The sequence below is a fragment of the Apteryx rowi genome, unplaced genomic scaffold (assembly GCF_003343035.1).
Source record: "Apteryx rowi isolate R43461 unplaced genomic scaffold, aptRow1 scaffold_65, whole genome shotgun sequence".
Taxonomy (NCBI): domain Eukaryota; kingdom Metazoa; phylum Chordata; class Aves; order Apterygiformes; family Apterygidae; genus Apteryx; species Apteryx rowi.
In genome coordinates, this window is record NW_020450927.1 from 2,254,519 (window position 1) to 2,282,259 (window position 27,741).

Below are 27,741 nucleotides of genomic sequence, written 5' to 3' on the forward strand. Positions count from 1 at the left end.
CAAAGTCAACATTGGAACGAGGCGTTTTGATTTGTTTTTCCAAAACAGTACATTTCAGTACGGCTGAAAGGACTTTTTTTTTTTTTTAATATAGAATCCCTTCCCAGGGAATTTTGGGTTTCATTATGCTTTGAAACCAAGCCAAGTTTGTACACTGCAGAATCTCTTGCAAATTTGCCGAGAGAAACTGGTGTCTTCAGATGAGCTCTGATCAGCAGGATCAGAAAAAGCGTTGAAGTTCCTCTCGTCTGCTAGGAACTGCCCGAGCTCCCCAAACTCCTTGGCTCTGCAGCAGTGGGCTGCGATGGTCCAAGGCCAGGAACTTGCAGGCGTGCCTGGCGTTTTGAATGGCAGCATGGGCCAGAGAGATCTCTAAGACCTGCCTAGTCTCCAAGCAGCCGCAGACACAGCCCTGGTCRCGGGGGGTGAAGCGATTTTCATAACAACACATAAATCTGTGCCTGGCCACTGGCTCTTCCTCACAGGCTGATGGGAAGATGCTGGGGGGAGGTTTGAAATCTTGGAGTCTGTGTGTTGTGGCTGGCTCTGGCTGCCATTGTGAACGTGTTGGATAAAGGGAGGGAATAAAGGGGTTTAGGYTGCAGTAAAGGCTTGAGAATAGACRCATATGAGAGAAGAGGGGGAAGATGGAATATATTAGGGCACATAAAGGATTTGACCACGCTGCACATCCTTGCTAGAGTTTTATAGCCATTGTCAATACAGCTAGTTAAGAAAATGGATTTTTTAGCCTTAATTTTTTTTGTTCTAGTGGCATTGAAATGGGAGGTATTGATATCTGCAGATCTGTTTTCCAGTTCCTCCCCTTCATCAGGCTCAGTAATTTCCAGGGCAGAGAAGGGTGTGCAGTGCTGCGAGGGTGACATTTTTCACCTCCAGTTCTCATGTCCCTTCGGTGCTACCACCACTCGTTAGCAGCCAGGGCAGGGATGGTGGGGAATCACAGCGGGTGGAAGCAAGAGCAGAGGAGGTACTGAAGGGCTGTTGGAAACTCCAATCACGAAGCAGATTTGGTCTCCATGGTTGGGTGTGTGCAGACACAGATGGTTTTGTTTGTATGTGGGTACCCRAGGCAGGCAGGTTTGGTAGATGGGTTTCCGTGTGCGGAGAGGCCTGGTTGCGTTCAGTGCGAGTGCTCCCACGTGGCCAGGTTGGCGTGGGTGGCTGTGGTGCAGATTGGAGTATTGTATTTGTACATGGGCGCCGTTGGTGCAGATGGCTTGGKCTGTTTGATGAGTGGGTGTCCAGATGGACGCATGTGGACGCAGTAATGTGTTGATGCCTATTGTGGCGCGTGGACGCCACTGAAGGCTTGGCCACTCGCTGTAGGAATAGCGGCGTGTGCCAGGCGGAGGGTGCCTGCTCGTGAATCGTGTCTGCACGGACAGGGGCGTGCAGGTGCAATCTCAGTCGCTAACTGCCGTGCCTCGAGCGTGGCGCTGGGCTGTTCCTGCGCGTGTAGCTGTAACGTGGCCGTATGGAGGCAATAGCCAGCATGACTGACCCGGCTGCTAAGGGTGGCGTTGCAGTTGCATGAAAGCAGCTAGCTATGCCCTGTCCTGCAGGCGCGAGCTCTGTGTGCACACACGCTCTTGTTCACGTGTGTGGAGCATATTTGCTTGCATGTCTTGCACACATATGCTGTTTACATATRGGTCAGCAAAAGACGTAAATCCCTGCATGTGCATTTGCATATACTTTGTGGCTGTTTACTTGGAGCTGCACATATCTGAATCTTCTGTGAGCTGGGACTGAGGATAAAGTCTTGAATCTCATGAGCTGCCTGAAGGCTGGGGTAAATGACACTGACGGCCACGTTAGGCATCTCTCCGTGTCAGGGCTACTTGGATGAAACAGGCTCTGCCAAGATCTCAGCCCTGTGCTTGCACCTTGCTTTCCTGGGGAGATTCGTGTTCCTCTCCRTTCTCTGCTGTCTCAGGAGAGCAGACGCTGCTGCATCACCCTGTGGTGATGGCTCTGAGCAGCTCTTGGCTGGCCTGACACATTGCTTCCTCTGTAAAATTAGCGTGTGGCTCACGAGGAGTGAATCAAACAGCTCTTTCTGCAATCAGAGCAATTTAGAAGAGCTGTTAAMTACCCGGGGAGGTAGCCAGGGCTTGTGCGTGGCTGGAGCCTGCGCYGCTGTCTCTGCCCTGCGGTTGCTCRCCCGGCAAGCCCAAGTAAAGCTGRCGGGGCAGCTTCCTTTGCCGCGTCTCCCTTGCATGGCAGCGACGCTCAGCAAAAAGGATCCGCAGCCCTGGCGCCGGCGTCGGCGTGTGCATCCCCCCGGGCGGGAGCGGCAGCGTGCCCCGGTGGGGTGCGCAAATGCGGCGACGGGTGCAGGGTGCGTGTGTGCGCGAGCGCAGGCGTCCCTGCACGGATCGGATCGGATCGGCCGTGCGGGCGGGCGTGCGTGCAGGGGGGTTGCTGCCGGCTCGCGTGCTCTGGCATCCCAGCAGCCAGCGGCTCACGCGCCAGGAGCCCCGGGCTGCCCACGGGCAGGCGCTGCCGCCCCGGGGCGCGGGTGCGACGGGAGGGCGGCGTCCGAGCGCGCGGCCTCCGGCCCTGTGCCGCTGCGCCCACGCCTGGCCGTCCGGGGACGGAGGGTGAGGGGCCTTGAACTGGTTTGTTTTTCCTCCCCAGAAGAGACAGGCGAAGGAGACACCACATGTCGATGTGGGAGCCACGCAGCAGCCACCTGTATGTGGGCCACGGGGTTGCGTGTTGTGTGTGGCTCGTGCGCTTCCCGTGTGCGCGTGCGTGTCTGCGCGGAGCGGGTGCCGGCGCGCGCGGCGCTCCCGTCTGCGCGCCCTTGCGCGCGTGGGTGTTTTGGCGCGCGTGCCCGTGTTCAGCGCCCTCCCTTGTGCCCCTGTTGGCGCGTGCGTGTGCGTTTGTGACTGTGTGCGTGCCCAGCCTCTGGGCGCCCGCGCGTGTGCTTGTGCCGCCGGCGCGTGCAGCTGTGCGGAGCTCCCTGTGAACGCGTGAGCAGGGTGTGCGTGTGCGCACGCGTGCGCCTGTCCGCGTGTTTCTGTGTCCCTAGGTGTGTCGGGGAAGGATATGTCTGTCTTCTCCAGGGCGCTTGCGTTTGCGACGCTTAAAGGTTTCCTTTAAGGTCTTAAAACGCGCAGCTCGGCCCTCCCTCTGAGCACGGGCTTCCCGGGGAGGCGGCCCAAAGCCGGCCCGCACTGCCACCCCTGCCCCTGCCCCGGCCGGCCGCACCAGGAGGGCGATGCCGGGCCTCTGCTCCGCCGGGGCCCTGGGGCACGTCGACGCGTGCGAGCGAGGGGCGAGGAAGGCCGCCACTGCCCGCCTAGGATGGGGCAGGCCGGGCCCCCGTCCTGCTCCTCGTGGGCTGGAGGCGCTGCCGTGGATCTTCGGAAAGGGTGTCCTCCTTCACCTTGAGATCTTCCCAAGGGGCGGAAGTACAGTTCCTGCCCAACTTCCGGCACAGGAGGGATGCCGAAGGGCTGGTAACCAAGCAGAAGCCGAGCCCGTAGCCCCAGTGACTGCGTTTCATTCCTCCCCACACAATAAATCTGTTTTGGCCCTGCGCCCTCCCCTGGGTTTGGGGCCAGATGCCTCGGCACCATCCTCACCCTGGTCTTCTCTCCACACCCTGAGCTGGAGGCGAAGCCGGGCCTTGGTGCAGCGAGTGTAGCCCAGCCTCAGCATGGCCAGGGTGGGGACGGTGCTGGCGCTGGCGGCCATCCCCCCCGTAGCTGAGCTGTTGCACGTCCGTGGCGTGGTCACGTCTGTCTTCTGCGTGTCCGGGGGCTCGAGCGCATCCCTGATGTCTCCAGCCCGTGGGTCTGTCTCGTCTCTGGGGYGCGGGGGGGCCGGGCCGGGCCGGGGGGCCGCGTGCTGGCGGCCGGGGCGCCAACCCCCTTGCTGTCGCCGTTGCAGACGGGAGCGGCGCCGGCGGCACCACATGTCGGTGTGGGAGCAGCGCACCAGCCAGCTCCGGCGGCACATGCAGATGTCCAGCCAGGAGGGCATCAACAAGGACGAGCCGCCGCTCATCAACCCGCACGCCAGCATCTTCCGCAGGAAGAAGCCCGGGGAAGGCGTCGCGCTGGAGAAGTGCGAGGAGGAGCAGGGCGGCAAGGGTGAGCGGCCGCCAGCCGAAGGGCCCGAGCAGCCGGCCCCGGGGGCCAACCCCGGGGAGGACAGGAGGAGCCCGTCGCCCCGCGCCAAGCGGGACAAGGAGCCGTGGCACCAGAAGTCGTGCCACGGGAACTGCGAGCCGGGCGAGCAGGACGGGGGCGGAGGGGGGATCGAGGACAGAGCCCGGCTGAGACAGAGCCAGCGGCGTAGCCGGCACCGGAAAGTGAGGACCGAGGGGAAGGAGCCCGCCGGGGCCCTGGAGAGCTGCTCGGCCAGCCAGGAAACGGGTCTGGAGGAAGCCGGCCCCGCGGAGGGGACGCAGGATGGGGACCGGCACGGGGCCACTGCCGCAGCGGAGGACCTGATGGAGGGGGAGCCGGAGGCGAGCCAGGAGACYGCGAGGTACCGACTGCTTCCTGCAGACACCCTGTCCCCTGGGTGGCGGAGCGGGAGGTGGAGGGGTTGCGTGGGAATCGGTCTTGGGGGAGAGATCTGCCTCTCAGCACTTCCTCTTCTTTCTCTTTTGTTCTTTCTCTCTTTCTTCTACATCTACTTTTGTGGAGCTATTTTTCCTTTTTAGCACATTCCTGCCCCCACCCCCAGCCTGTCCCGGGGTCCCTTCAGCCCGTGTCCCCATCTCTGCTGGTCTCCTGCGTCRTGCAACGAGAGTCGGGGTCGAAGCCATTTCTTTGAATTCCCTCGTTTCCCAAGTTGGGGCCTTAGTGACTCCCTCCTCCCCGCAGGCTGTCCAGCATGTATCCCCGTCTGACCCCGCGTGAGCGAAATGGGCATGACGCCTCCCTCTTCGTGCTCTGGAGGTTACTGCTTTCAAGGCTTCTGCAGCTTGGGAGCACGTTGCATGTCCTTGGCTGCTGGAGAGCATCAAAGCAGGAGGGAACTCCCTTGACCTCTGCTCCTGGGTTGCAACCCATCTCCTCCAAGCTTCTCAGCCAGGAGAGGGTTTTGAGGGACACACGTGCGTTGTGTCTTGGAGTTGAGAGGCCTCAGGGAAGTGATGAGCTGCCGGATCATGGGGTGATGCTGTTATTTCTGCCCTTGGTGTTTGTAGCCAGAGGAAGGGATCTTGTAGTCTTGTGGCTACTTGTAGGTGAGCTTGYCCCAGTCTGCCACATGAGAGACTGGAGAAAAACTGACTGAGGCAGAAAGAAAAGCACAGGAAACCTTGGAGAGGGACTCTGCCATGCTTCTCAGGGTGGGAGCTGGTTTTTGGGCAGTGACTTGGTGTTTGACTGATGTGCTGCAAGAACAAGTCCAAAGGAGTTGATCGCTCCCTGTGCTTTTTATCTTTCTTCTCCTAACTTCATCTCTTCTCTCACCCCATTTTCTCCCACTGCTCCTTCCTGTTGCTGTCCCTTATCTTCTTCCCTCTCTTTTTCTCCCTCCCTTTCCTCGCCTCCCTCCTGCAGGACAAATGGGGTCCCTGCCGCTGAGCTGGTCGGGACCACCAAAGAGGGAAGCCCCCGGCAAACTGTGCCCGAGCTGGGGCAGGGGAAGAATGACAGCCTCACYGAGCAGGACTGCAGCAGCCTGGACACCAGCGAACAAGCCCTGCTGGGCAGCGTGCAGCTGGAGGCAAGTCGCGCCGTGAGCAGGAGCGAGCCTGACCTCTCCTCCATCACCACCAACACCGAGAAGGCCACGGAGAGCACCACCATCATGATCGATGTCCAAGACTCCACTGTGGTACAGAGTGAGGACCTGTCTCTCTTTCCTGAGCCCACTCATCTCAGCTCCTCTCCTGGCCTGTGGGGCTGGGGTGCCCTAACGGTTCCCTGGGGGGTTGGAAAGTCATTCGTGTGGCTCATTTCCCATCCATACCTGTAGCMTGATGTGGGACAGCCTTCTTCGTGTTGCTCCTTGCTCCCCGCTGAGACAAGCGGTGCCCTTAGTCTCCCAGCTGAGCCTGAATGCCATGCTGACGTGCCACGAGCATGGCTGGGCTCACGCAAGAGGGGACAGCTTGCAGCCRGCTAGAGCTGAGGCACCAACGGGAAACCGCAGGTCAAAGGCTAGTGTAGTTCCACTCGGGTCTTCTGGCTCTGATCCTTCCTTCTTCACGTGTCTGAGCCAGCCCTTGTTGGCCCAGGGCATTGCTAGCTTGTTTCCAGTACGTCGGTGCTGGCGTTGGTGGAGACAGTGACCTCCAGTTTGATTCAGCTCACTTGGGCTTGGAGTAAGCTGAGGTGCACAGTGTGTACCGTGGCCTCTCTTCTGGTCTTGCCATGCCTTGCGATAGCAGCTCCRCTGCAGGGTACGTCCTTGAACGGGAGTTTTCTGAGCCAGAGGTGGTCATGGCTTTGCTTTGAGCCTCCCTGGGAAGCCTGTCCGAGGGGATGCTGTGCTGGAAAGCCAGGCCTGGCTGCTGCAGCAGGGCACGGCAAGCTGCTGCAGCCGCCCTCTCTCRCCCTCGTGCTGGGCCTTATATCCCCGTCTTTTTGTTTCTTCCTCCTACTGTCTCTGCTGTTTTCTCACCTCCTCTCCCCTTCCCCTAGAGCACTTCTGCCTTCTCCCTTTCTCACCTCCTTCCTGTCTCCTTCTTCGTTTAATGCATCCCTCCACCTTCCTTCCATCCCTCCCCCCCACTTCCCCTTGCCAATGCCTGGGCAAAACATTTGAATCCCCTGTTTTTCCTAACACATCAGCAGCCTCCGCCCAGCTTGCTGCCACTCAAACCCTCTAAAGGCATCCTTGCTGTCAAGGTGAGCCGCTTTAAACTGTTATTAATTAAACAGCACTGYAAAAGCTGGCCTTGTTAAAACCCCTTTAGTCTGTCTCATCCTGGCAGCCTGTGTCTTTTCCTTCCTTCTGATCTTTCTCTCTGTAACAGCACAACTTAGATGTGGGGATGTAAAGCAGAAAGCTCACGGATTGCATGTGCGCGCCCTCCCCCTGCGTGGAAGTGACATTCGCAGGCTGCTCGGGAGGTGCATAATTCATTTTTGTTGCATTCGCATTGCAGCAGCCGTAGCAATGCTGAGGAGCCCGGAGCTGTCGTAGCTGCAAGACTTTCTTTCGGGGGCCCTTGGGGGAGCACGGCGGGGTATGATTGGAGGCAGGGCAGGCTGCCGTCTGTGCCCGCGGCAGAGCAGCTGTTGATGGTGCCTGGCACCAYGTTCCCGTTGCCTGTGCGCATGCCCTGTGCAATGCAAGGCCAGGCAAAGGCTCTTGGTTTTTGTTTTTTTTTTTTTTGCAGTTAGCAACAAGACAGACGGAGAAGCCAGCCCCTTAAAGGAGGCAGAGACCAAAGAGGATGAGGAGGAGATGGAGAAGAAGAAACGGAAGAAGGAGAAAAGTGAGACGGGCAAAGCAATGGTGCCTCACAGTTCCATGTTCATCTTCAGCACGACGAACCCGTGAGACATTTTTTGGCCTTGGTACCAGAGGAGCCCAGCCCTGGGGCTGGGGAGGGCTGGGTGGGGCAAAGCCTCTACACATCACCTTTGAAAAAAGGAGATCCCTTTGGGAAGGGAGATAAAACACTCCTAGACAACCTGATTAACACCAGTGTCCTTCCCCAAACCCCGAGAGAGCTCTCCTGCTGTTCTAGCCATGCTCGTTGTCCTCTCTCTGTTGTTAWTTGCAAGCTGTGATTTTTATTCAATGCTTGTTGCACATTTCTGCATTTTTTTGAGCACCCCCTCTTAGCACTTGGCCAGCTCCGGGAGGCTGGAAGAATAAGTACACTGACTTATCACCGCCTTGCTCCGGCTGGGTGCAGGGTGTCTGGGGATAGGATGGCAAAGCAAAGGGGTGGGCAAGCCCAAGCCAGCCTGGGGCTTCCKCTCTTTGCTCCTCGATCGTTGCTGCCCATCTTTCTGCTCTGGCGGCTGGCGGCGYGGGGTGGGTTTTGCGTGCGGGCCGTGACGTGGGCTGCTGGCTGACCGGCCGGGTGTGCTCTGTCTCCCGGCAGGGTGCGGAGGGCCTGCCACTACATCGTGAACCTGCGCTACTTCGAGATGTGCATCCTCCTGGTGATCGCGGCCAGCAGCATCGCCCTGGCAGCAGAGGATCCCGTACTGACCAACTCCGACCGCAACAAAGTGATTGCAAATCTCCCTTGCTTCCCCCACCCCACCTGGCCCTCAGAAATCACTCTCGGCCTCCCACATGTAGGGTTTAGAGCCTGGAGAGCAGAACCAGGGCACTGGAGTGACAGTAAARTAGCTTAAAGTGGGGAGATACCGATGCATGCAGGGACTGGTATGGCAGAGCATGATTCAGGCTCACGGCGAGGYTTCAGAGCAGCTTGCACCATGCACAGGAAATATTTATCTTCCACCTAYATAGACTAGGTTCATGGTTGCCCTGCCTGCTTAGGTGACAGGTTGGGCCTCGGGACAAGCAAACAGGCCCTCCATTTGCGCTTGGGCTGGGCAAGTGCTGGCATGTGAGGTGGAAACAACATCTGGGTGGGCCCATCTGCTGGGCGGCTGCAGTTGCTCTGGACCGACATCCCACCTGCGCCCTCTCTCTGCAGGTCCTGAGGTATTTTGACTACGTTTTCACTGGTGTCTTCACCTTCGAGATGGTCATCAAGGTGAGAGGCCCTTGCAGGCTGGCTGTAAGGTGGTGACAAGTCTGGCAGCATGCTTGCTGYGAGTGGGGTGTCTCGCGTGGGAAATAGCTCAGTCTTTAAGTTCTGGTCCCAAAATGTGGATGATAGAAACTTGTAGGTGYGGTTCTCAGCAATGGGAGTGGAGARCGCYYAGTACTGCTTCTGTAGGTCTCTAGCTTCAGGGTTCCTGCATTAGTCCAGGAAATGCGATGCTCGTTTATATATGTGCTAGTGTGGCTGGGCCCAAGGATGGGTTTGCTGTTCTCCAGCGATGTCCCCRGTTCCTCAGCATGCCCTACCTGCGGCCACTTTCACTTGACTCTGCTGAGCTGCTGATTTCCTGCCTCTTTTTCTCACCGCTTTCCTCTAGATGATCGATCAGGGCTTGATCCTGCAGGATGGCTCCTACTTCCGAGACCTCTGGAATATTCTGGATTTCATTGTGGTGGTGGGAGCACTGGTGGCTTTCGCCTTGGCGTAAGTGGCTGTCTTCCCTTTCAGCTCTTGACCTTTCCTTGGCCGGGGTGGGAGGACAATGTGTCTGTGCACTATGACTACAAGAATTCTGATTTTCTCTGGCTTTCCCTGCTCCCCTGTGCTCTGCTCCTGAAACAGCTCCTCCTCACGGCACCTCGGGGCTGCCTGCAAAGCCCGGTTGTGTCGCTGGCACCCCGAAATGAGTATAGCCCCAGAGATTTGTTTCTCCCTGTTTGTCAAATGCCTAGCTGGCGAGCAAGGAGGCAGAGGGTAAGGAGAAGAAAGCCCTGTAGATGCTAGGAAGAGACTGGTGGTGAAAGTGGACTTTGAAGAGAGCAGAAAGGGCTGTTAAGAGAGAGGAAAAGACTAAAGGGTCGTCAGGCTGGAGTTATGCAGCTGTTATGCATCCTGGATCACACAGACAGCAAAAGCAGCTGCCTGCAAGGTGGAGCTGCCCTCCAAACATGCGCTCACCGTGGAGATGGTGCCTCCAGCCAGTGGCATCCCCTCTGCTCCCAGGGAAGTGCTTCCCTGGAGCCCTGCAGGGCCTGGCAGATGGCTGGCAGCATTTGCCTCGTCCAAAGAGCCCGTCGGCCTTGTGTTGTCTGCAGCTTCCCACTGAGAGCCAGGCACTTTGCACCACAGCGATGCACGCTCTGCATCACCTCCGGGCTTTGCTGTGTGGCAGGGCACTGGTATCAGCCGGAGGTCTGTGGCATGACAAGAGCAGTCCCCATGGTTCCCAGAGCTGCGGTGCGTCGACGGCACCTGAGGAGGGGAGAGGAGAGGCTCGTGTTCCCCTGTGCCGTGGGTTTGTCGTGTTGTTGTTCTCTCTTTGTGCCTTGGACACTCGCGATGGTGGCATTAGTGCTGGTGAAAGGGGAGGGCCTGGCAGCTGCAGAGACTGAAGCCCTGTCTTTGTCCACAGCTCAGGTTCTGTGTGAGGGTCTCGGGGTCGCTGGGGTCCCAAGCCCCAAGGGCGCTCGATGGATTACAGCCCATAATCCATCCCTCCCATTTCACTCCCGGATGACAGCTCCTTCCCCCCGCTCTCGCTGCCTTGCACCCTCCCCGGCTCATTCATGTGCTTTGCCTTTCCCCTTCCTCTCCCCCCGGCCCCTTTCCCGCTGGCTCACCGGTGTGTTCGGTCAACACTCTCCCTTGCAAGGAGCGCAGGAGAATTCAGCTTGCTTAGCTCTGGGGTGGGCTGGACCGCAGGGGGAGGACTCATCGCAGACCCCCGTGCTCAGGGATGTTGCCCTGAGCCCCTGGGAGCCACCCAGAGATGTGTAGAGGCTGCTGAGACTGTGGTCTCGCCACCACTTCGAAAGGCTGAGCCCTCCGAGGYTGCACGGGTGTCCCCTCGGCCGAGGCAGCTCCACTCGGGCTCTGCCATCCTGGGCAGCTCTGGAGGTATCGGCACCTGGAGACCCGCTGGGTGGTTCAAGGGTTTGCAGGAGAATAGCGGAGGCTTTGGCTTCCAATGTGTCTTTCGTCAGGGCTTTTTGGCAGGGAGCTCTTGGCGGCTGAAGAAGCGCAGGTCAATGACTTAGCCTGGTCCCCAGCGGATGGGTGTCCACACCACCCCTAACTGCTATAATTGGCACTTGCTGGCCCCCTGTTCCCACCCCAAAAGGATGAAAACAGCACCTGATTCCTGGGGTGGTCTCTGGAGATGGTGGGGTCCCTGGGTGCTAGCACTGAGCGGTGCGAGGAGCCCGCCTTGCCCTCTCCAGCCCCGCAGGCCTCCCGAGGAGGAATGGGCTGGTGTCGCTCCGACACTGCCACATGGGCAGCAGCCCTGGCATGTCCAGCGTCATGGCATTGCCCCAGCCAACCTGCCCGCCTCTTCCACACCACTCCCCTCGCAAGGAAAGACAAGGGCCCTCTTGGCATGGGGCAGCTGAATTCTCAGTCGACTGCAGCACTGGCAACCCCTCACACAGAGAAGGCCCTTGTGTCTTCATGTATGTTTGCAGCAAACATATATGTTRCCTGCCCTCTGTTGTGGCTATAGTTGGGTAGATATCTAATTGCTTGTGTCGTGGACGAGGGCTCTTTATAATGTGAACCTGCGAAATTCTCCCTCTGCCCCCCGTGTCCGACTGTGGCTCCTGTTGGAGGAGATGATCTCATAACTTYGGGGGTGAGGGGAACAAAGAAACCACAGCAGTTTCCGATGGGCTTTTACATTATAAAGCATTTATAAGAACACCTGTCTCTCCTGTTGGCAGCCCGTCACCAGCACAGCCCGGGAGCAGTGCGGTGCTCGGCTGCGAGCTGCCGCCCCCGGCTCCCGCGGAGATGCAGAATGTTCCCCATCTATAAATGTCCGAAACTGCCGCCCTCCCTCCATTGCGGTTTCAAGAGGAAAACCCTTGCGGCTGATGTTTTGTTCTTTTTCTTCTCCCTTGATGAGCTCTTTGATACAGGCGGGCAGAGGGGCAGGAGTGAACGTGTCCTCCTCTCCGCTGCTGCTTCCCAGGCATCACACACCTTGGCTCCACTTTGCTGGGTGGGCAAAGCGATGGCACGCTGCCTTGGCCTTTCCGGCTTATATGCCCATCTAACCAGTGCTCTGACCTGCTCTCTGCAAGGCAGGGGCTTCAGGGGATGTTTCCTCAGGGTGACTAAGAGCACTGGGCTGAAGAGGGACCTCTGACAGTGGCAGTGTTCATCAGCCTCCCTTGAGCGGTGCCCAAAAACCAGCCTGCAGAGCAGCAGGAGGGAATACATTGCTAGCTGGACGTGAAGAGGGACTTGTGAAAGGGATCCTGCACTTCCAAGAAGAAGGAAGGCTGGGACATGTTGTGGCATTTGAATTTTCTGCTCCCCTCTGCATTTAGATTTTCCTGTGGTGCTCCTCTAAAGCCTTGGTCAGCAGAAGATCTCTGAGGCGATCCAGTGGCTGCCCATGTCATCCACCAATAGTGAATACTGGGCCACACGTTGGGTTTACAGCCTGCCAGCCCCCATGGTTTGGCCTGCTGTGTGATGGCACAGTATTGCCCTAAGCAGGTCGGCAGTCCTTGGGAGCCCCAGGGGCGGCGCAGAAATAGCCTCTGTCAGCTTGTGGCTAAAATAAAAAATGAGAAAGTTTCCATCCGTAAAGCCCTGTCTCCCAATGACCTTGTGGCTTGCCCGCTGTCCCTTCGGAGTCTGTACGTCATGACTGAGAGGCCATCGCTTCTCTCCAATCGTCCGTAGCTCTCAGCGTGGAAAGCTAATACGTCAGTCCAAATGCAGCCTAAATAAAAAGCCCAATATAAAACCGTAAATCTCCAAAGAGTTCAAATTAAATTAGCTGAAATAACCAGAACCATAACTAAAGATGCTGCTAGCTTTTGCCTCCCATGGCACCCTCTGATGAGGCATTACACAAAGAAGCAGCACTCTCTTGCAGCTTTACAGAGCTGCCAAGAGGTGGTAATACCTGTTTCTGTGGATTTCCAGTAGCACGAAGGGTTGACCATGTCCCATTTCTGCAGAGTGGGGTGGTCAGTGCATATCCCTCCTTAGCGTGATCTGATCAGCCAGGGTGGGAGTCTCTCCATCCAGAGGTACCCAGAAGACCTACCTCTTTCTCTTTGCCAAGCAGCGTTTCCTTGAACCCACTGCCACAAACCTTTCAGTTTTGTCTGGAAGCAAGAGAGCACCCTACGTATCAGGAAAAAAAGCTAATAGACCTGGTCTGAGACTGAGCAGGACCAAGGCCTTTTATTCCATCAGGGAAGTGCTACAGAGCTAACTATTGCTTGTTAAGTGTATCTTCACCTGTTTCATCAACATGTAGTCAATGAGTAGAGCCTGGGGTTATTTTAATATGGATGATTTTTAAGAAGCATATTGCTTTGTAGGACTTTGACCCATTTCCCTGTAGTGCTGAGCACTCAGCGTATGCATGGCAGAGACTCAGCTCAAGTTGCAATGGAGCTTTGGTCACGTTTAGGGACCTCCTGGATTTCCCTTGCTGCTTGTCTCATCTGAGTCCTGTTGGTTTGCTGCTTGGCAGGAGATCCAGTCCAACCAGCACTGCAGGTCAGGGGAGTTCGGCTGTTCCTGGGTTTTCAGTGGATTTCGCAGGGCAGGTGACTTCCCAAAGCTAAGCAGTGTTTGAATGGGAGTTGTGGCCTTGCAGGTAGGTTTCCTCTCAGGTACCTTCCTCTGGCTGGTTGCAGCAAGCCTCAAGGTCTCCCCTGTAACTCTGGGCAGCGGAGGGCTGTGCTCATGCCCAGTGTCACCTGCTGTCCCTCTGTCCGCAGGTTCCTCTTGAAACAGGTTTCTGTACATCCTTCTCTCCCAAGTCCTCCAGGAAGGAGGGCCGGGGGCTCCCGACTTATGCCAGAGATGAGGAGATATCCCTGGAGATAGGTCCTGTCCTGGTGACTCTTCTCTCCTGTCAGTTTTCTTATCTTCTTTCCCTCTTCTTTTTTTCTCTCTCTCTGTGTTTTTGGTTTTGCTGGTTTGTGGCTGCCTGACCGGATCGCCGACAGGAATGCTTTGGGGTAACTATGCTGTTTGCTTCTTCTCAGGGTGCTGGCTCTGGGGGAGTGCGGGCTGCTGGGGGAGTTGGTTTGTGTGGCCGTGCATCTGTCTGGTGACTGTGCTGTGTCTTAGCTGAGTTTCCCCCCCCCCCCTTTCCACCTGTGTTTGCAGAGGTCGGAGTGTGCTAGTCTGCATCCTGTGCATCGCCCTGGGATGTGTTAAAGGTGGTCTGCTCCACACCAGACCCCAGCTGATGGTCTCTGAAGGGCAACTGCCTTGAGCAGAAAGGAAGGGAACTTTATTCTGAATTAGAGAGCAGGGCATGCAACATTTGTGAGTCCCTGGAGATCAGGGAATGCACCCCTCGGTGCAGGAAGAAGTCCTGGTTGTTTTTGTTGTTCTGCTCAGAAAGCACTAATAGGGGTATGTGTCCTTAGCTGAGTTGGCCAAACAAGCATCTTGAGACTCATTCTGCTGCTCAAGGATGCTACACTGTGGACAGGAGGAAGATTATGAATTGCAGACCCTGGATGAATCAACACATTTAATTTCTAGTCCCCAAATGAAAAAGTGGACAAGATCTTCTTTGAAAGCAATGTAATTCCTTTCCTTCAGAGGAGAGCACTATCCTGCGCTCCCCCAGGATGCTGTAACTGCTGATCACAGTGTCCGTGAAGTACCCTGTGTGTGTACGGGGTGGGGAGCACACCCAGGGGAGCAGATGATGGGGAAAACGGTGCCTCTAGAGAGTTGAAGGCAGGATGGTCTTCCTCAGCTCTGCTCGATGAGATCCTGGCAGTGTCTGAGTTTGCCTGTGCTGAAACACCGCAGAGACTTTGGTCCTGACATCCTCCCAAGGGCGAGGAAAGTGTTTTGTGCCAAGCTCAGGGCTCTGGGGAGCACCGATCCTCTCCCCTAGATATAGCAAGGCCAGGCTTTCCTCTGAGTGTAATCCAGTCCTTTATCTGTATCCTTGTTGAATCTCAAGCACATCCGTGCCAGCAGGTTTCCTGACACTCCTGCTACTAGGTCTGAAGAGGTCTTATACTCAGCAGATGTAAATCCTCRCAGTTCAGTTGCCCTTAGCGGCAGGTTTATGCAAGGTGAACGTTGGCCTGAAATCCTCACCCAGGGACCCGGGTCAGACAGTTACCCAGGCTATGTTACTGAGCAGAAGCAGGAGGCAAGGGAGGTGAGAACTGGGGCTGTGGGGCCGTTTGTAGAGTTGTTTCCTGTGCATTTGTGGGGCTGCGCTCCTGTGAAGGAGTCAGGATTAGTGGTTTTGGTCACATCTCTTAATGGGTGAGCCTGTTGTTCGTTAACCCTTGTAAAGGAGCTGTGCTGCCTGGAGTGTCTGTTGCTGTAAGTCATTTCCTTGACATTTTTTGAAGATGCCCAGTGGATACAAACCATACCGCATTTGCCAGGACCTCTCTGCTCCATCAGTGCAAATGATGATTTTGACCACCCTGAGATCGTGTTTCCACAGGCAGCCCCTGGGCTTTAGCTAAAAGACAAGAAAAAAACTGACGTTGTGGTTGGGATTAATCATCACATTCAAGAAGTGAGGATTATGAGGGGTCTTGTACTTCTTTTCTAAATAGCCCTGCTACTAAACTCTGCCTCCCTCAGCTGGCTTGGGGTAGAGGCAAGCGCTGTCCTGATCCGAATGGGTAAGAGAGGACTGAGCCATTGCATGTGTGTGAGATGAAAGACCAGGCCGTGTTGGGCAGCGCTAATGGGAGAAGGGGGCAACAGCCCCACTTCAGCAATGCTCCTTTCCCTTGCCGTCCTTCTATCAGCCCTTGCCTCCAGCAGGAGACCCTTCTACAGTTCAGCAGGCAGCTGTAAGACAAAGTGAGCAGAAGTTTGTTGTTTGTGCAAACAAACCAAGCACAGAGCAAACGCTGACCTAGGTGAATGTAAGGAGCATGAATGCTCAGATTAAACAGTGATGGACAACCCTTCCGAGCAACCTGTAAGTAGACCCCCATTGAGAACGTGCATCTTCCTTATTTTATTGCAAATTTCTTCTGGCCACTAGCAACAGAAGAAAACARTTTGCAATGTTGTTTGCAAAACCCCATTTACAAATGGCACACGCCTGCACTAGGGAAGCAAACCTATTGGTTCTGGCAAGCTGTGTGRCTTGGGGACAGAGAGGAGTGTGGTGTCACACAACACCTTTCAAGCAGACGGCCTTACTCTGAGAGAGTGTTACATTGCCTGCCTTAACCTGGTTATCACACTGCTTCTCACAATAAGGGGGTTTGCGARGGTAGCTGATCCCCAGCGAAGGGAAAAGGTGCTAATCCCAACACGGAGAGGATTGCTTTACTTTTCAGCTATGACAGTTGTCAGTGTGTGTTAAGAAGACTCATTCAGGTGGGCTGAGCGTTGTTAGCAACGCGTTTGTGGTTGCTGCCCCCCCGTTGCTGAGTGTGGCCCTCCCATGTCCGTCTGTGTGTGTGTACTGGGAAGGAAGCTGTGTGCTGTTGCAAAACCCCAGAGTCGAGCCTGGTGTCTGGAAGGTTATTGTCTCTCCGTTTCATTTTTGGGTGCATGCGCCTCTCTCCAACATGGTAGGACCAACAAAGGCCGGGATATCAAGACCATCAAGTCTCTCCGTGTGCTGCGAGTCTTGAGGCCTCTGAAAACCATCAAGCGACTGCCCAAACTTAAGGTAATGCTTCCCGTTTTGTGCCTATTTCAGTCTCTTCCAGCATTAATTGGTTGGTAGCAGAATGATGCCCTCAGGCCCCATGCATGCACCATACGGGCTGATGTGCTCATGAGCGACAGACAAGCAATTCTCAAAGCACTTGAAGTGTTTATGAGCCCTGTTTTCAAACACAATGCYTTTCAAACCGTCTCACATCTGGCTATCCAATGAGCCATTTAAAGCAAGCTTGCCCTCAAATTGGATATCTGCAACAGATCAGAATTAGTTCCTCTGTCAGGGAAATTGGAGATGGAGTGAAAACAAGGCAGCAAAGCCCAGATGCTCTSCTGATGATAGGCTGCCCCAGCTTTGGGAGAGCTCAGATCTCTTTCTGAAGAYCATTATCTTTCCTACCAGAGCCAAACCTCTTTTTTTTTGGTGCTGTGCTGTCATCATGTTACACCAGAGGGGAATCTCCTATCTGAGAAGTAGAATTATATGTGCAACGYGGGTAGGATTATGGATTGCCCTACTGTAGCCATCAAGAATATAGAGCCAGCAGGGAGTAAGAGACCCAGGAAGCTCTGAATTTTCCTCACAAGGGCTTATGAGCTGATGAATGAGGCCTAGGGTGGCACCCTGGAGAAGTGGCTTTTCATCCTAACTTTTCCTCCCAATCAGTGGATGGACTTCAGCCCRAGTCAGTTCATTTCTGGGCACCTCTGTCTTTGCCATAAAGCAGGCATGATGATATTCCTCTCTTTCCTAAAATGCTTTGAGAACTAGGGCTGAAAAAGCAGCCTCTGAGGCCTGGGGAGTTGCAAGCAGAGGTATTCAGTCTGCCTTGTTATTCGAGGTGACGCTAAACAAAGAAGTATTTACTAATTGGTCTTGAGTGCTGCTAATTGCATCACAGTCTCCTGTCTGCTGCCCTGTTTGCAGAGACCTTTGGAGGATATAAATATGCATTATTGCTGCTTCCCTAAGGAGCTGCTAAGTGTGTGTGTGTGCGCGCGTGCATGGGGGGGTTCTCTGAACATTACTCATCTGCAAAATAGCCTGGGACAAGGCCTGGCTCTTGCCTCCTTTTCCTACCAGGAGTGGGAAATGTCTCTTCACATGGCAGTTTTGAGGAAGGTTTTGGTCCTGCCCTTTGCTGAGTCTGTTGGTTCCCCAAGGTGAGCTATGCCCTCTCCTGCAGGCTGTCTTTGACTGCGTTGTGACTTCGCTGAAGAACGTCTTCAATATCCTTATTGTCTACAAGCTCTTCATGTTCATCTTTGCTGTCATTGCTGTCCAGCTCTTCAAGGGGAAATTTTTCTACTGTACTGACAGCTCTAAGGACACGGAGAAAGACTGCATGTAGGTGCCCTGTTCAGTAGGTCTGATGCTGCTGACACCTCTGGCAAAGGCAGGGTGCTGGGTGTAATGTCATCTTGGGGTTCCCAGTTAAGTCCTTGGTTGTGACTCGCTCCTGGCTGTAGTTTCTTGGGGCAGACRGCAAGGGCTGAGCCCTGTCCCCGCTGCTATCTGTGTCAGCAGCTGTGCATTTTCTGCGGGGCACAGAACAGGGAGCCTTATATTCTGCTCCTGTTGGCTTTCCTGCCTTCTGTCTCCTTTGGTCTCCTTTTCTCTGTTTCCCTCAGTTTTGTTATCCAGCCTCCCCACATTTCTCTCTCCAGCCCTGCAGGAGGAGAGGCATCCCACCCCACYGCACACGCACACTGCCCCATGGTTTAAAACCACCATCTCACAGACTGACAATGTAAAGCAAGATCATTATTCTCTCCCAACCTTACAGAGGGAACTATGTGGACCACGAGAAGAACAAGATGGAAGTGAAGTGCCGGGAATGGAAACGCCATGAATTTCACTATGACAATATAATCTGGGCTTTGCTTACTCTGTTCACAGTCTCCACTGGTGAAGGCTGGCCCCAGTGAGTATCTTGCTCTGTCTTCTTTCCTTGAATAGAGCTGGGCACAGCCCCGTTCATGTGGTAGGGTTAATAACTGGCTGCATCCATGCAGAGCTGAGAGAGAAACTGCTGAGCAGGAAAGGAGAGGAAGGATGAGAAATAATTTCAGGACAAAAGAGCATTAGCCCCCTTATGAGGCTGGGACCAGGGCTGCAATTAGCTCCTTCCTTAGGAAGTGAATGAAAGATAATCCTTTCTCCTGTGTGGCCCTGAAATGTATTTCAGATCTGTTTTAGAGATAACTATAGGACTAGCCCTCTCTCCACTCTAAAGAGAGCTTAGGCAATCTTTGTCTCTGTGTGCAGAGCACTGGAAAATCCATTTTCCGTCAGGGTTGTAGCCAGAGCACCATAAAATGAGCCTATAGCCACTCTGAAGGGTCATACTTGCAAAGTGGATTAAGACTGAAGTTTATCTTGTCATTGTTACAAGTGTGGGCAGATTGAGGTGGCTGTAAAGTGCGGGTGATGCTTGTCCTGTGAAGAGTGCCGCGTGGTGGCAGTCATGGTGGACATATCTCTGGTTGCTTCTCTTCGCCTGTCTGCCCACAGGGTGCTGCAACATTCGGTGGATGTGACGGAGGAGGACCGCGGGCCCAGCCGCAGTAACCGCATGGAGATGTCCATTTTTTATGTTGTCTATTTTGTGGTCTTCCCTTTCTTCTTCGTCAACATTTTTGTGGCTCTCATCATCATCACGTTCCAAGAGCAAGGAGACAAAATGATGGAGGAGTGCAGTCTGGAGAAGAACGAGGTACAGTCTGGGGAGGGGAAAAGAGGATGTTTTTGTGTTTGCTGTTGTAGCAGACAGTTTGAGAGCCTGGAGCTGGCCAGTTGTGTGAGAAACCCATGAGCGACCTGCCTGTCCAGCCCATGGAGGAGGGAGCGTGGCAGCCACTGTCCCCCGTGTTGCCATCGTTTGGGGTCTGATGCACATTGTTTTATTCCAGAGAGCCTGCATTGACTTTGCCATCAGTGCCAAGCCCCTCACGCGCTACATGCCACAGAACCGGCATACCTTCCAGTACCGGGTCTGGCACTTTGTGGTCTCCCCATCCTTTGAGTACACCATCATGGCCATGATAGCATTGAACACTGTGGTTCTGATGATGAAGGTAAGCTGRTCAGGGTGAGCCTGCCTTGGTTAGGATGGTGGGAGGGAAGGAGGATTAGGCAGGGCAGCATCAGAGGGTATTTTGCTTGTTTCTAGGAGATGCTTTGAGACAGAGTTTGAGCATCATCTTGTTGTTGCTTGATGGGGTTCACAAGCTGAGCTCCTGCAGTGGTGTCTTTAGCATACAGTGCTCAGTGGCTGTGAATGGTAATCAATCCAATATTGCACCAGGGCAGCTTTTCAAGAGGTCTGAGAAAGGTCCCTGCAAGTTTTCACATCCAGATGAAGTATTTGGCAAAGTAATTTGCTTGTCTGAACACAGTTCTTCTCTCCCAAGTCTGGGTTTGGGATTTTTGTACCTCCCCCACATGGAAACTTGCTCTAATCCACCCTCCAACTGCATCTCTCTCCTCAAAACTTGTACTGAGAGGATGTAAGAAAACTCCTATTTCCTATAAAGGGCTATCTCTGCTGCCTGTGGGGAATAGTGACAAGATCACTCAAGAGTGCTTACTGCCTGCTAACATTTGTCCCAGCACGTATTCCCTTGGCATAGTCACTCGAAACACCACATACCTCAGAAATGGAGATGACACTCTCCCCTAACTGGAGGTGAGACCCTCCCCAAACCAGAGGATRTTTCAGACCTCTTAACTATTGCAGAAAGATCAGGACTTATTCTGTGATTCCTTATTAGAAGCAATGGCAACAGTCCTGTGAGAGGGGTAGAAAGGGGAAGGAGGAGACAGTCTCAAGGCACCAAGGGCAAGAAGCATGGGCCACTGAAGATTTCTCCCCAGGAAAGTCAGCAACCGACATGATGGCAGGCCCCATGCTAGCTAGTAATGTCTCTCTCTTTCTGTCAGTACTATTCTGCTCCATATACCTATGAGCTGGCCCTGAAGTACCTGAACATCGCGTTCACCATGGTGTTCTCCTTGGAGTGTGTCCTCAAGATCATTGCTTTTGGCTTCCTGGTAAGTGACTCCAGTTCTTGACAAGTTTGCAGTTAATTTGGGCCTTGGCAGCACAGTTCAACTCCTTGGTTCATGGAAGGAAGTGTTAGTAATGAGAGGTAGCTGCTATTTATTTTGGGTGTCAGACTGAGGGCTGCTTTTAGGCTGGGTGTTGGAATCACTCCTTTGGTTCTCATTAAACTTCCCACTGCTGGATTTCTTGGTCAGCACAAACCTTTCTAGGTTGTCAGACCACTAGAGAGAGCTGCCACGGGTTGTGGAGTCACTGTCCTAAAGAGATCAGTGTAATCTGTGGTATCGGGGTCCCTGCCACAGTCGAAGTTCAGCACTGCTGTGACTTTAAGCAGATTTCCATTACTGCATGTGAATGTCATGCTGGGGGAAACCACACCGTTGCTTTTTGCCTCATTTCTGTGGTACTTTGTCTGGACCGTATGGTGTGCAGTCATTCTGCTAAATGACTGCTGCTGCCTGTTGTGTTGGCGGTGGCAGTTGTGTGACCGCTTGTCTCCAGGAGCTGGACTAAGGCCATGAGATGCCAGTCTGTTGCTGTCTTTGGGCTAGATCAGTTGAACCAGATTTGACCAGTGGTGAGGCCTTCCTGTTTAATTCCCATTCCTCAAATCCCCAGCTGCTTGTTTAAGATTTGCAGCCGCAGACTTCCTTTTCTTTAGCCAGCATTTGTAGCTTATGAGCAACTGTTGGATTTGCTCTTTTTTAGTTTCTTTTCTGTTTCTGACCCAGTAGATGAGATCCAATAGTGGGAGGGTTTCTAGCCCCCTTCACTGCTCCCAACAGCCCCAGTCGTGGTCAAGTCCTGTCTTGCACCCACCAGGTGCTGCGCAAAGAGCCCCTTTCGCACAGCAAGGGCTGAGATGGATCCACATACCCAGAAGGAAGAGGACAAAGCAGCCACATGGCTGTAATGGTCAGTGTGACGAGCTGTGGGCCTCAGCACCTTTGCAGCCTGACTAGGGTTGACTGTGACCTCTAAAAAGCTGGGTTTCCCGGTTCTGGATGGGTCTGTTCACCTCTGGTGCTTGAGAAGTGATCTGCAAGTGCCTCCCAGGAGCATGAGGCCAGAACGCGGTGCCAGCAGATGGAGGGTTGGAGCAGCTTGTGTGCTCGTGAGGCAGAGCGTAGCAGGGACCTGCTGCTGCAGCGAAGCGTGGGTCTGTGTAGGAGGCTGCAGAGCCTGCCGATCAAACAGGGGGACAGGAATTGGGGACCTGCGTGCTGTCCTTGGCTCCGGCCTGATTTACCGAGCACTTAACCCCGTCCCCCTCTCGCTTTCGGATAAGCAGCACTGAGCCCGGAGATCCTGCCCCTCAGGGTCCTAYGGAGCAGGTGAGAGAASGCTGCGCTGCTTTGGCACTCCCTTTCACCAGTGGCCTGTTCGATGACTGAGTCATCTCCTAGGAAGAGCTGCTCCCTGTAAACACGTTCTGGTGTGTCACTGTCGCAGAGACAGGACAGTGCTCCAGACTCTGGCCGCATACAAATGGGTGGCCAGGTCTTGCCGCTGTCATCATTGCCTGTGAGCAGACTTGGCCCATGTCCCAGCGCCGTTCAGACCTGCTGTCACCGTATTCAAATCCATCTTCCTTCTGTCCTCTCTCTTGCAGAATTATTTCCGGGACACCTGGAACATCTTTGACTTCATCACTGTCATCGGTAGCATTACAGAGATCATCCTGACAGACACCAAGGTGAAAACATGYGGGATCATGTGCTGTGTCTGCCTCTGCACCAGGGCTGGGGGTGGCAGGGCATACCGATAAGGGGTGGGGGTTTCTGCCTTCTTCTGACGCTCTAATCTCCTCCCAGCTGGTGAACACCAGCAGCTTCAACATGAGCTTTCTGAAGCTGTTCCGGGCTGCTCGGCTCATCAAGCTGCTCCGCCAGGGTTACACTATCCGGATCCTGCTCTGGACTTTTGTACAGTCCTTCAAGGTAAACCCCACATGCCCTGGTCTCCTCTTGAGCTGCAGGCTTGGGGCGAAGCTCCCAAACGCAGGCTGTTCCCAAGGCCCTTCTGACCTGTTGACTTGCAGGAGGAGTGGGTTGCCRCAGTTTACCTTCTCACTGTGCTCTCTGCACTCCTCTGAAGTTGGACTGTGCTAAATGAGATGACTCACGTGTTTCTCTTGCAGGCCCTCCCGTATGTCTGCCTCTTGATTGCGATGCTTTTTTTCATCTATGCGATCATTGGGATGCAGGTGAGTATAGACAGCTAGGACTGCATCTCTCTGGAGTGGACAGGCTGAACGAACTTGTCCTCTGCATTACACTGAGCAAGAGCCAGCCTGGTGCCTGCCTGTCATTGCTTTACTAGGTCATGGTATCCAGGTGGAACATCTGGTGGAACACCCACCCTGTCTGAGGGTGGAACAGTTTGTTCCTGAGCAGCAGAAGTGAATACTCTCGTGGGGTTGCCACCTGCTTGTTTGGTCAAGTCCCTCAACTGGCCTTCCCCACGTCACCAAAAGGATAGGTGTGCAGAGAGGCAATCCTCAGGGTGATTTGGACTCTGGGAGACGTGTCCTTGTGGACTCAGCTGGGAAGCCTATGTGGACAGATGCTTTCAAATCACAACCCATTTCAGTGTTAGAAATTATATGTTATCTCCAACTCCCTGTCCCTACCAGCCTCCAGAGATTGATTTTATGTCTGAGAGACCTGGTGAGCAGCCTTCTGTGTTCTCCATCTGAACGGATGGTTAATCGTGTTGTTCCCTACAACCTAGTATCTGCCTGTCCCTCTATGAAGGGTTTATTTGATAGCCACACTGTTGACAACCTGCTTGGGATCTTGAGCTTAGGGACCTGCAATGACCTTACCAGGGGGGTRGTGGTCCTCAAAGCACTGGAAAACGTGAGCTTTAGACTTCAGTCCAGTAAAAAATAAGCATGTGAGTTAAAGCACTTAAACATGTGCTGAAATGCCTCGCAGGGTTGGCTTTGTAGTGTGATGACTAAGACCCACGCTGAGTATCTGACAAAGCATCTTTGACTATTAATACTCAGGATTTTGAGTTGCTTGATGGGTGAGCCATCACAATAACTAATGTGATTGCCTGATGCTCACAGTTGGGAAGGTCTGGGTGGGGGAAGTAGATTTTGGGGAGGCAGTGGATATCATAGTTGCCACCTGCTCAGACACAGAGAGAATCTGGCTTCCCTCTGTTGGTTGGCAATGCTGGTGTTTAGTCTCTTCCACCCCCTCTCTCCCTCCCTGAAAATCGAGTGGCTGTTTTTGGCCACTCTGTCCTACACATCCCRGCACCGGCTCCAGGTGTTCTCTGCTCTAAACAACTGCCATCTGACTCAGCCCCCCTCTCTGCGGTGTGATAGTATTTGATTTATTTTTTTTAACACCATTGTGAACAAATCCCCAAGCAGTAAAGTCTGTGGGTGTTATTTGAGCAAAATAGCTGGAGGCAGAAAATATTCTACAATTACACATTCCAAAAAACCTGTACAGGAAAAAAATACTCTGTAGTTAGTATATTTTTAGATTCACGGAAAGTAGAATAAATATTTAACAGTAATAACAGCTCATTTTTCCTATTTAAGGCACTTTACGAACATTTGTTATGTCCTTCCATGGCCGTGTCTGTGGGTCATTATTATGATATTCTCCAAGTTTGGGGCTTCATTGCCTCTTTTGGCCCTGAGGACCTCCTGGGTAGGGCCTGGGCACACCAGTCTCAGTTGTCTGGCTGTCCTTGGTGGGTTAGTGGTCAGTCTGTCTCTCGTGCAATCCACCGCGATGGTCTCTGCTGGGCTCCTCTCTGGGTCTGCGCCAGCGAGCCAGCATGGGGCTGTTATAAAGTGGAGGAAAAGGGCTCCTGAAGCAGAGAACAGGCTATGCCATTTGAGCTTGGTGGGTCYATCCTGTCCTGCTGAAGAGGATCTGGATGGATCTGACAAGTTTTTCAGTCAATTGCAAGCTTTGCCTCCAAGCATTTGYGGGAGTCACCCCGACTCCAGACCAGACCTGTCACCCCTGTCTGTGCTGCTGTGCCAAACCACACTGGCACATGCCTGGGGGTTTCCATCCACCCCACCAATGCTCCAGGACTGAAAGCCAGCCCTGAGTGACCATGTTGCTTGTCCCTGTGGCTCCAAGAAACCAGGGGACCTCCTGACTGCTGTGCAGTGTTCAGATGCCTCCTGTTAATGCAGGAGGCGAATGTGCGTGGAGCCTGGTGAAACGTGCAGTGGCTGGACTTGGTTGATCCCAGGTCCTCTGTGCTCCTGTTTCCATGGCAGCTTGGCCTCTCACAGCCTTTACCACGTACCAGAAATCTCTGTTGAGGAGAGGAGAGTCTCTCTTCCCTGATTGCCGCTTAGCGCCAGTTCCCCTCGCTGGCGCTCTAGCTTTGCACCGGTGGGCCTTTACAGGGAGGGGGTTTGCTGGGGGTCACTGGAGAGAGCGAGTGAGCTCTCGGTCACTTTTGGGGCCCACTGCGCTGAGGATGGTAYGCCCGCTGGGAGCGGTCCCTGCAGCACAGCATGCACACGGGTACCCGTGGGCGAAGGTGAACGTGCAGCTGCTTCGCCGGGAGCAGAGCTGTCGCCTGACGAACGGGCTCCGCCAGGTGAAAGCACCACTTTGCSCGCTGCCCGGGGCGCTGCAGGAGGCTGTCGGCTTGGTCTGGTGCAGGGGGACGTAACCATTTCCTATCCCTGTTGGTGCTCTGGCAGAGGGGGCCAGTATATGTCCTGGCTCAGCAGCTCTTGTGCCAGATTTATGTTTTTCRTCCCTTTTTCTCCCTCGATAGGTTTTTGGGAATATCAAACTCGATGAGGAAAGCCACATTAACCGTCACAACAACTTCCGCAGTTTCTTGGGCTCCCTGATGCTCCTTTTCAGGTAAGCAAACAGTGTTTGACCCACAGAAGACTCTTTTGGCACCATCTGTGGGGCCAGGCATGCTAGGACCAAAGCTAGGCAGGCTGCCCACCTCCCTCTGAGCCCCGTGCTCCTGCAGGCTGTTCAGTGGAGATCAGCGGAATCAGGTTTTGGAGTCGCTAAAAAGTATCTGAGCAACACGCAGCCACAGGAGCTGAGGAAACCATTTGAAAAAAACTAGATGACCATCTCTCTGTGCAAAACAGACCGAGTAGCTGGGGTGGAGTTGCAAGGCAATGTCAGGGCAGAGAACAAGAGAYGTGCATGGCATGGCAGCTCTGCTGCGTGGACCCGTGCGGGATGGGGCGGAGGAGGCTGGTACCAGTCCACCTGTGCAACTGGGGTGCTCTCCTTGTGCTGGAAATCCTGCCCCTCCAAAGGGGCTCGGCACCACCCTGGCATGGCTCCATGTGTGTGGGTCCAATTCAGTCTCTGCTGACCCAGTGCCCCGTTCCACTGCATGCTGGAGATGTACCTAGGTCAGCTAGGGGGTTGCATGGCCTCTTCTAAGGCAGCTGGCTTTTCCTGGGGGCATCCTTCCCCTGGCTTGCTCCTGTGCTGCTGCGTGCTGCTGAGCGAGGCTGTGCTTGGTGCAGGAGTGCCACGGGAGAGGCATGGCAGGAGATCATGCTGTCCTGCCTGGAGGGCAAAGGCTGTGAGCCAGACACCACGGCAACATCTGGACAGAACGAGAACGAGCGCTGTGGCACTGACCTGGCCTACGTTTACTTCGTCTCCTTCATCTTCTTTTGCTCTTTCCTGGTGAGTTCTCTCTTTCTGCGAGCMATCAATTTGCAGGACCCCCTCTCATCAGATCTCCTAACCCATGCCCCAGCCCTAGGGTTGTCATGAATGCCTTGGCTGCATCTTTCCTGGGGCTGGGATGTTCAGGGTAGCTCCTCTGGTGACCCAGTCTGGCAGGGACTTGGCCCACAGAGACCCCAAGAGCAGCAGCRTGGAGCTCAGCAACTCGTTGAGTGGGTTTGACAGGTCTCAGTAAATGCTCAGTGTCTGGGGAAGCCACTTTGGTGTTAGCTTGTAGCACCTGCRATGCCCTGCAGCCCTGCTACAGCCGTGGGAGGAGAGCGGCTCCAACCGTCTCAGCCAAGCTCATGCTGTTCCTCCGAAGGGGTCCCTCCACCTTTGCTGTGACATCCCCTGGTGCTAACCTCTCCACGCTTGGTGAGCAGTGCCATCCCAACGAGCAGTGAGGCTGCAGAGCTGGGCGCCTTCTACTGAGAGATGCCTACTGATGTGATGTGGGACTCGGTGGGAGCTTGGCATAGAGTTTCCCATGGGTCTAGTAGGAGCTGTATGAATGGGAGAGCTCCCTGAAAACCTAGGCTCTTTCTATGTTGATTCCGTATTTAATTCTGTCTTCCYACAATTACCCTTCTTTCTCTTGTTCTCTCTTTCATTCTCCACTCCCTCTCTCCCCTCTGCCTTCCTCTCTGCCTTTTTCCCTTTCACCTAGATGCTCAATCTGTTTGTGGCAGTCATCATGGACAATTTTGAATACCTGACTCGGGATTCCTCCATCCTGGGACCTCACCATCTAGATGAGTTTGTCCGGATCTGGGCAGAGTATGACAGAGCAGCGTGGTATGTAGTCAGCTCCTTCTCTCCCAAGTAACCTCTCAAAATTGGTTTTAAATATGTATTTCTGTGTTCTGTTATTGGAAACCATTTGACTGTGGTACCTGGGACAGTCAGGGAAGGGAATCGGAGCTGCTTTTGCTCRTGGTCATTACAAGGATAGCAGCTGGTTCCTACAATGCCTGGTGGCAGAGGCATCTTGAGTGCCAAGCAGTGGGTGAGACTCCAGAGATGTTAATGGTTTGCCATGGTGTTTATCCTGAGAGCTGGAGGTTCCTGCGCTCCCTCTCCTCTCCAGCCGTGTGGACTGCCCTGCCATCCCACCATACAGCCCGGTGGAGGGCAGAACCCTCTCAGCTTCCTTCCCTGTCTTCATCTGCCAGCCTCTGCCCTGAGGCAGGCACACAGCAGCTCTCCATCATCTGATCCCTGAGCCCTTGTAGCTCCCTGTCAGAGCAGGGGTGAGCATGGCTTATTCCTAGCTGTGGGGAGATGGTCATCCATGTAGGGCCTTGTTTGGAGCATGTTTTATGTGTTTTGGGAACTGCGTAGGCTGGARGACCGGTTTGTTGTTATTCTGGCCGGTCCAGTCACCGCTCTAGAGATGGGGGGGACTTTGTTTCCTGCACTCATTCCTTCACTGATGAGGGCCTTAGTGAATAGGGCTCCCATTTGCAGACAGCAGTGTGTTCCTGGCAATGGGCTGGGCTCACAGCAGCTGTATGTACCCTGGCTTGCAGGGCTTTGGCTCCACTCCCAACATGGCTGCAGAGGAGCTGCTCTCAGCTGCTCCTCCCGGAGTGGTCTGGAGCATCCCTAGGGCAGTTATGAAGCC

The 27,741-nt window shown here is 54.3% G+C and overlaps 1 protein-coding gene across 3 annotated transcripts in view; it reads left to right on the forward strand.

Moving 5' to 3' along the window:
• Positions 1 to 27,741, forward strand: part of CACNA1E (calcium voltage-gated channel subunit alpha1 E) — a 117,579-nt gene that overhangs the window by 73,058 nt on the left and 16,780 nt on the right. For 2 of the 3 annotated variants that reach the window (XM_026084678.1, XM_026084679.1), the window contains exons 19-38: positions 2,665 to 2,721; positions 3,925 to 4,527; positions 5,553 to 5,836; positions 7,340 to 7,499; positions 8,057 to 8,186; positions 8,624 to 8,683; positions 9,072 to 9,178; positions 13,672 to 13,683; positions 16,250 to 16,346; positions 17,527 to 17,687; positions 18,127 to 18,264; positions 18,855 to 19,056; positions 19,253 to 19,417; positions 20,283 to 20,393; positions 22,019 to 22,102; positions 22,221 to 22,346; positions 22,547 to 22,612; positions 25,180 to 25,271; positions 25,907 to 26,072; positions 26,785 to 26,912. In XM_026084678.1, coding sequence (XP_025940463.1) covers positions 2,665 to 2,721; positions 3,925 to 4,527; positions 5,553 to 5,836; positions 7,340 to 7,499; positions 8,057 to 8,186; positions 8,624 to 8,683; positions 9,072 to 9,178; positions 13,672 to 13,683; positions 16,250 to 16,346; positions 17,527 to 17,687; positions 18,127 to 18,264; positions 18,855 to 19,056; positions 19,253 to 19,417; positions 20,283 to 20,393; positions 22,019 to 22,102; positions 22,221 to 22,346; positions 22,547 to 22,612; positions 25,180 to 25,271; positions 25,907 to 26,072; positions 26,785 to 26,912 — 2,949 coding nt within the window. The remainder of the gene's footprint in view (positions 1 to 2,664; positions 2,722 to 3,924; positions 4,528 to 5,552; positions 5,837 to 7,339; positions 7,500 to 8,056; positions 8,187 to 8,623; positions 8,684 to 9,071; positions 9,179 to 13,671; positions 13,684 to 16,249; positions 16,347 to 17,526; positions 17,688 to 18,126; positions 18,265 to 18,854; positions 19,057 to 19,252; positions 19,418 to 20,282; positions 20,394 to 22,018; positions 22,103 to 22,220; positions 22,347 to 22,546; positions 22,613 to 25,179; positions 25,272 to 25,906; positions 26,073 to 26,784; positions 26,913 to 27,741) is intronic. The other variant, XM_026084680.1, reaches the window with a different exon arrangement.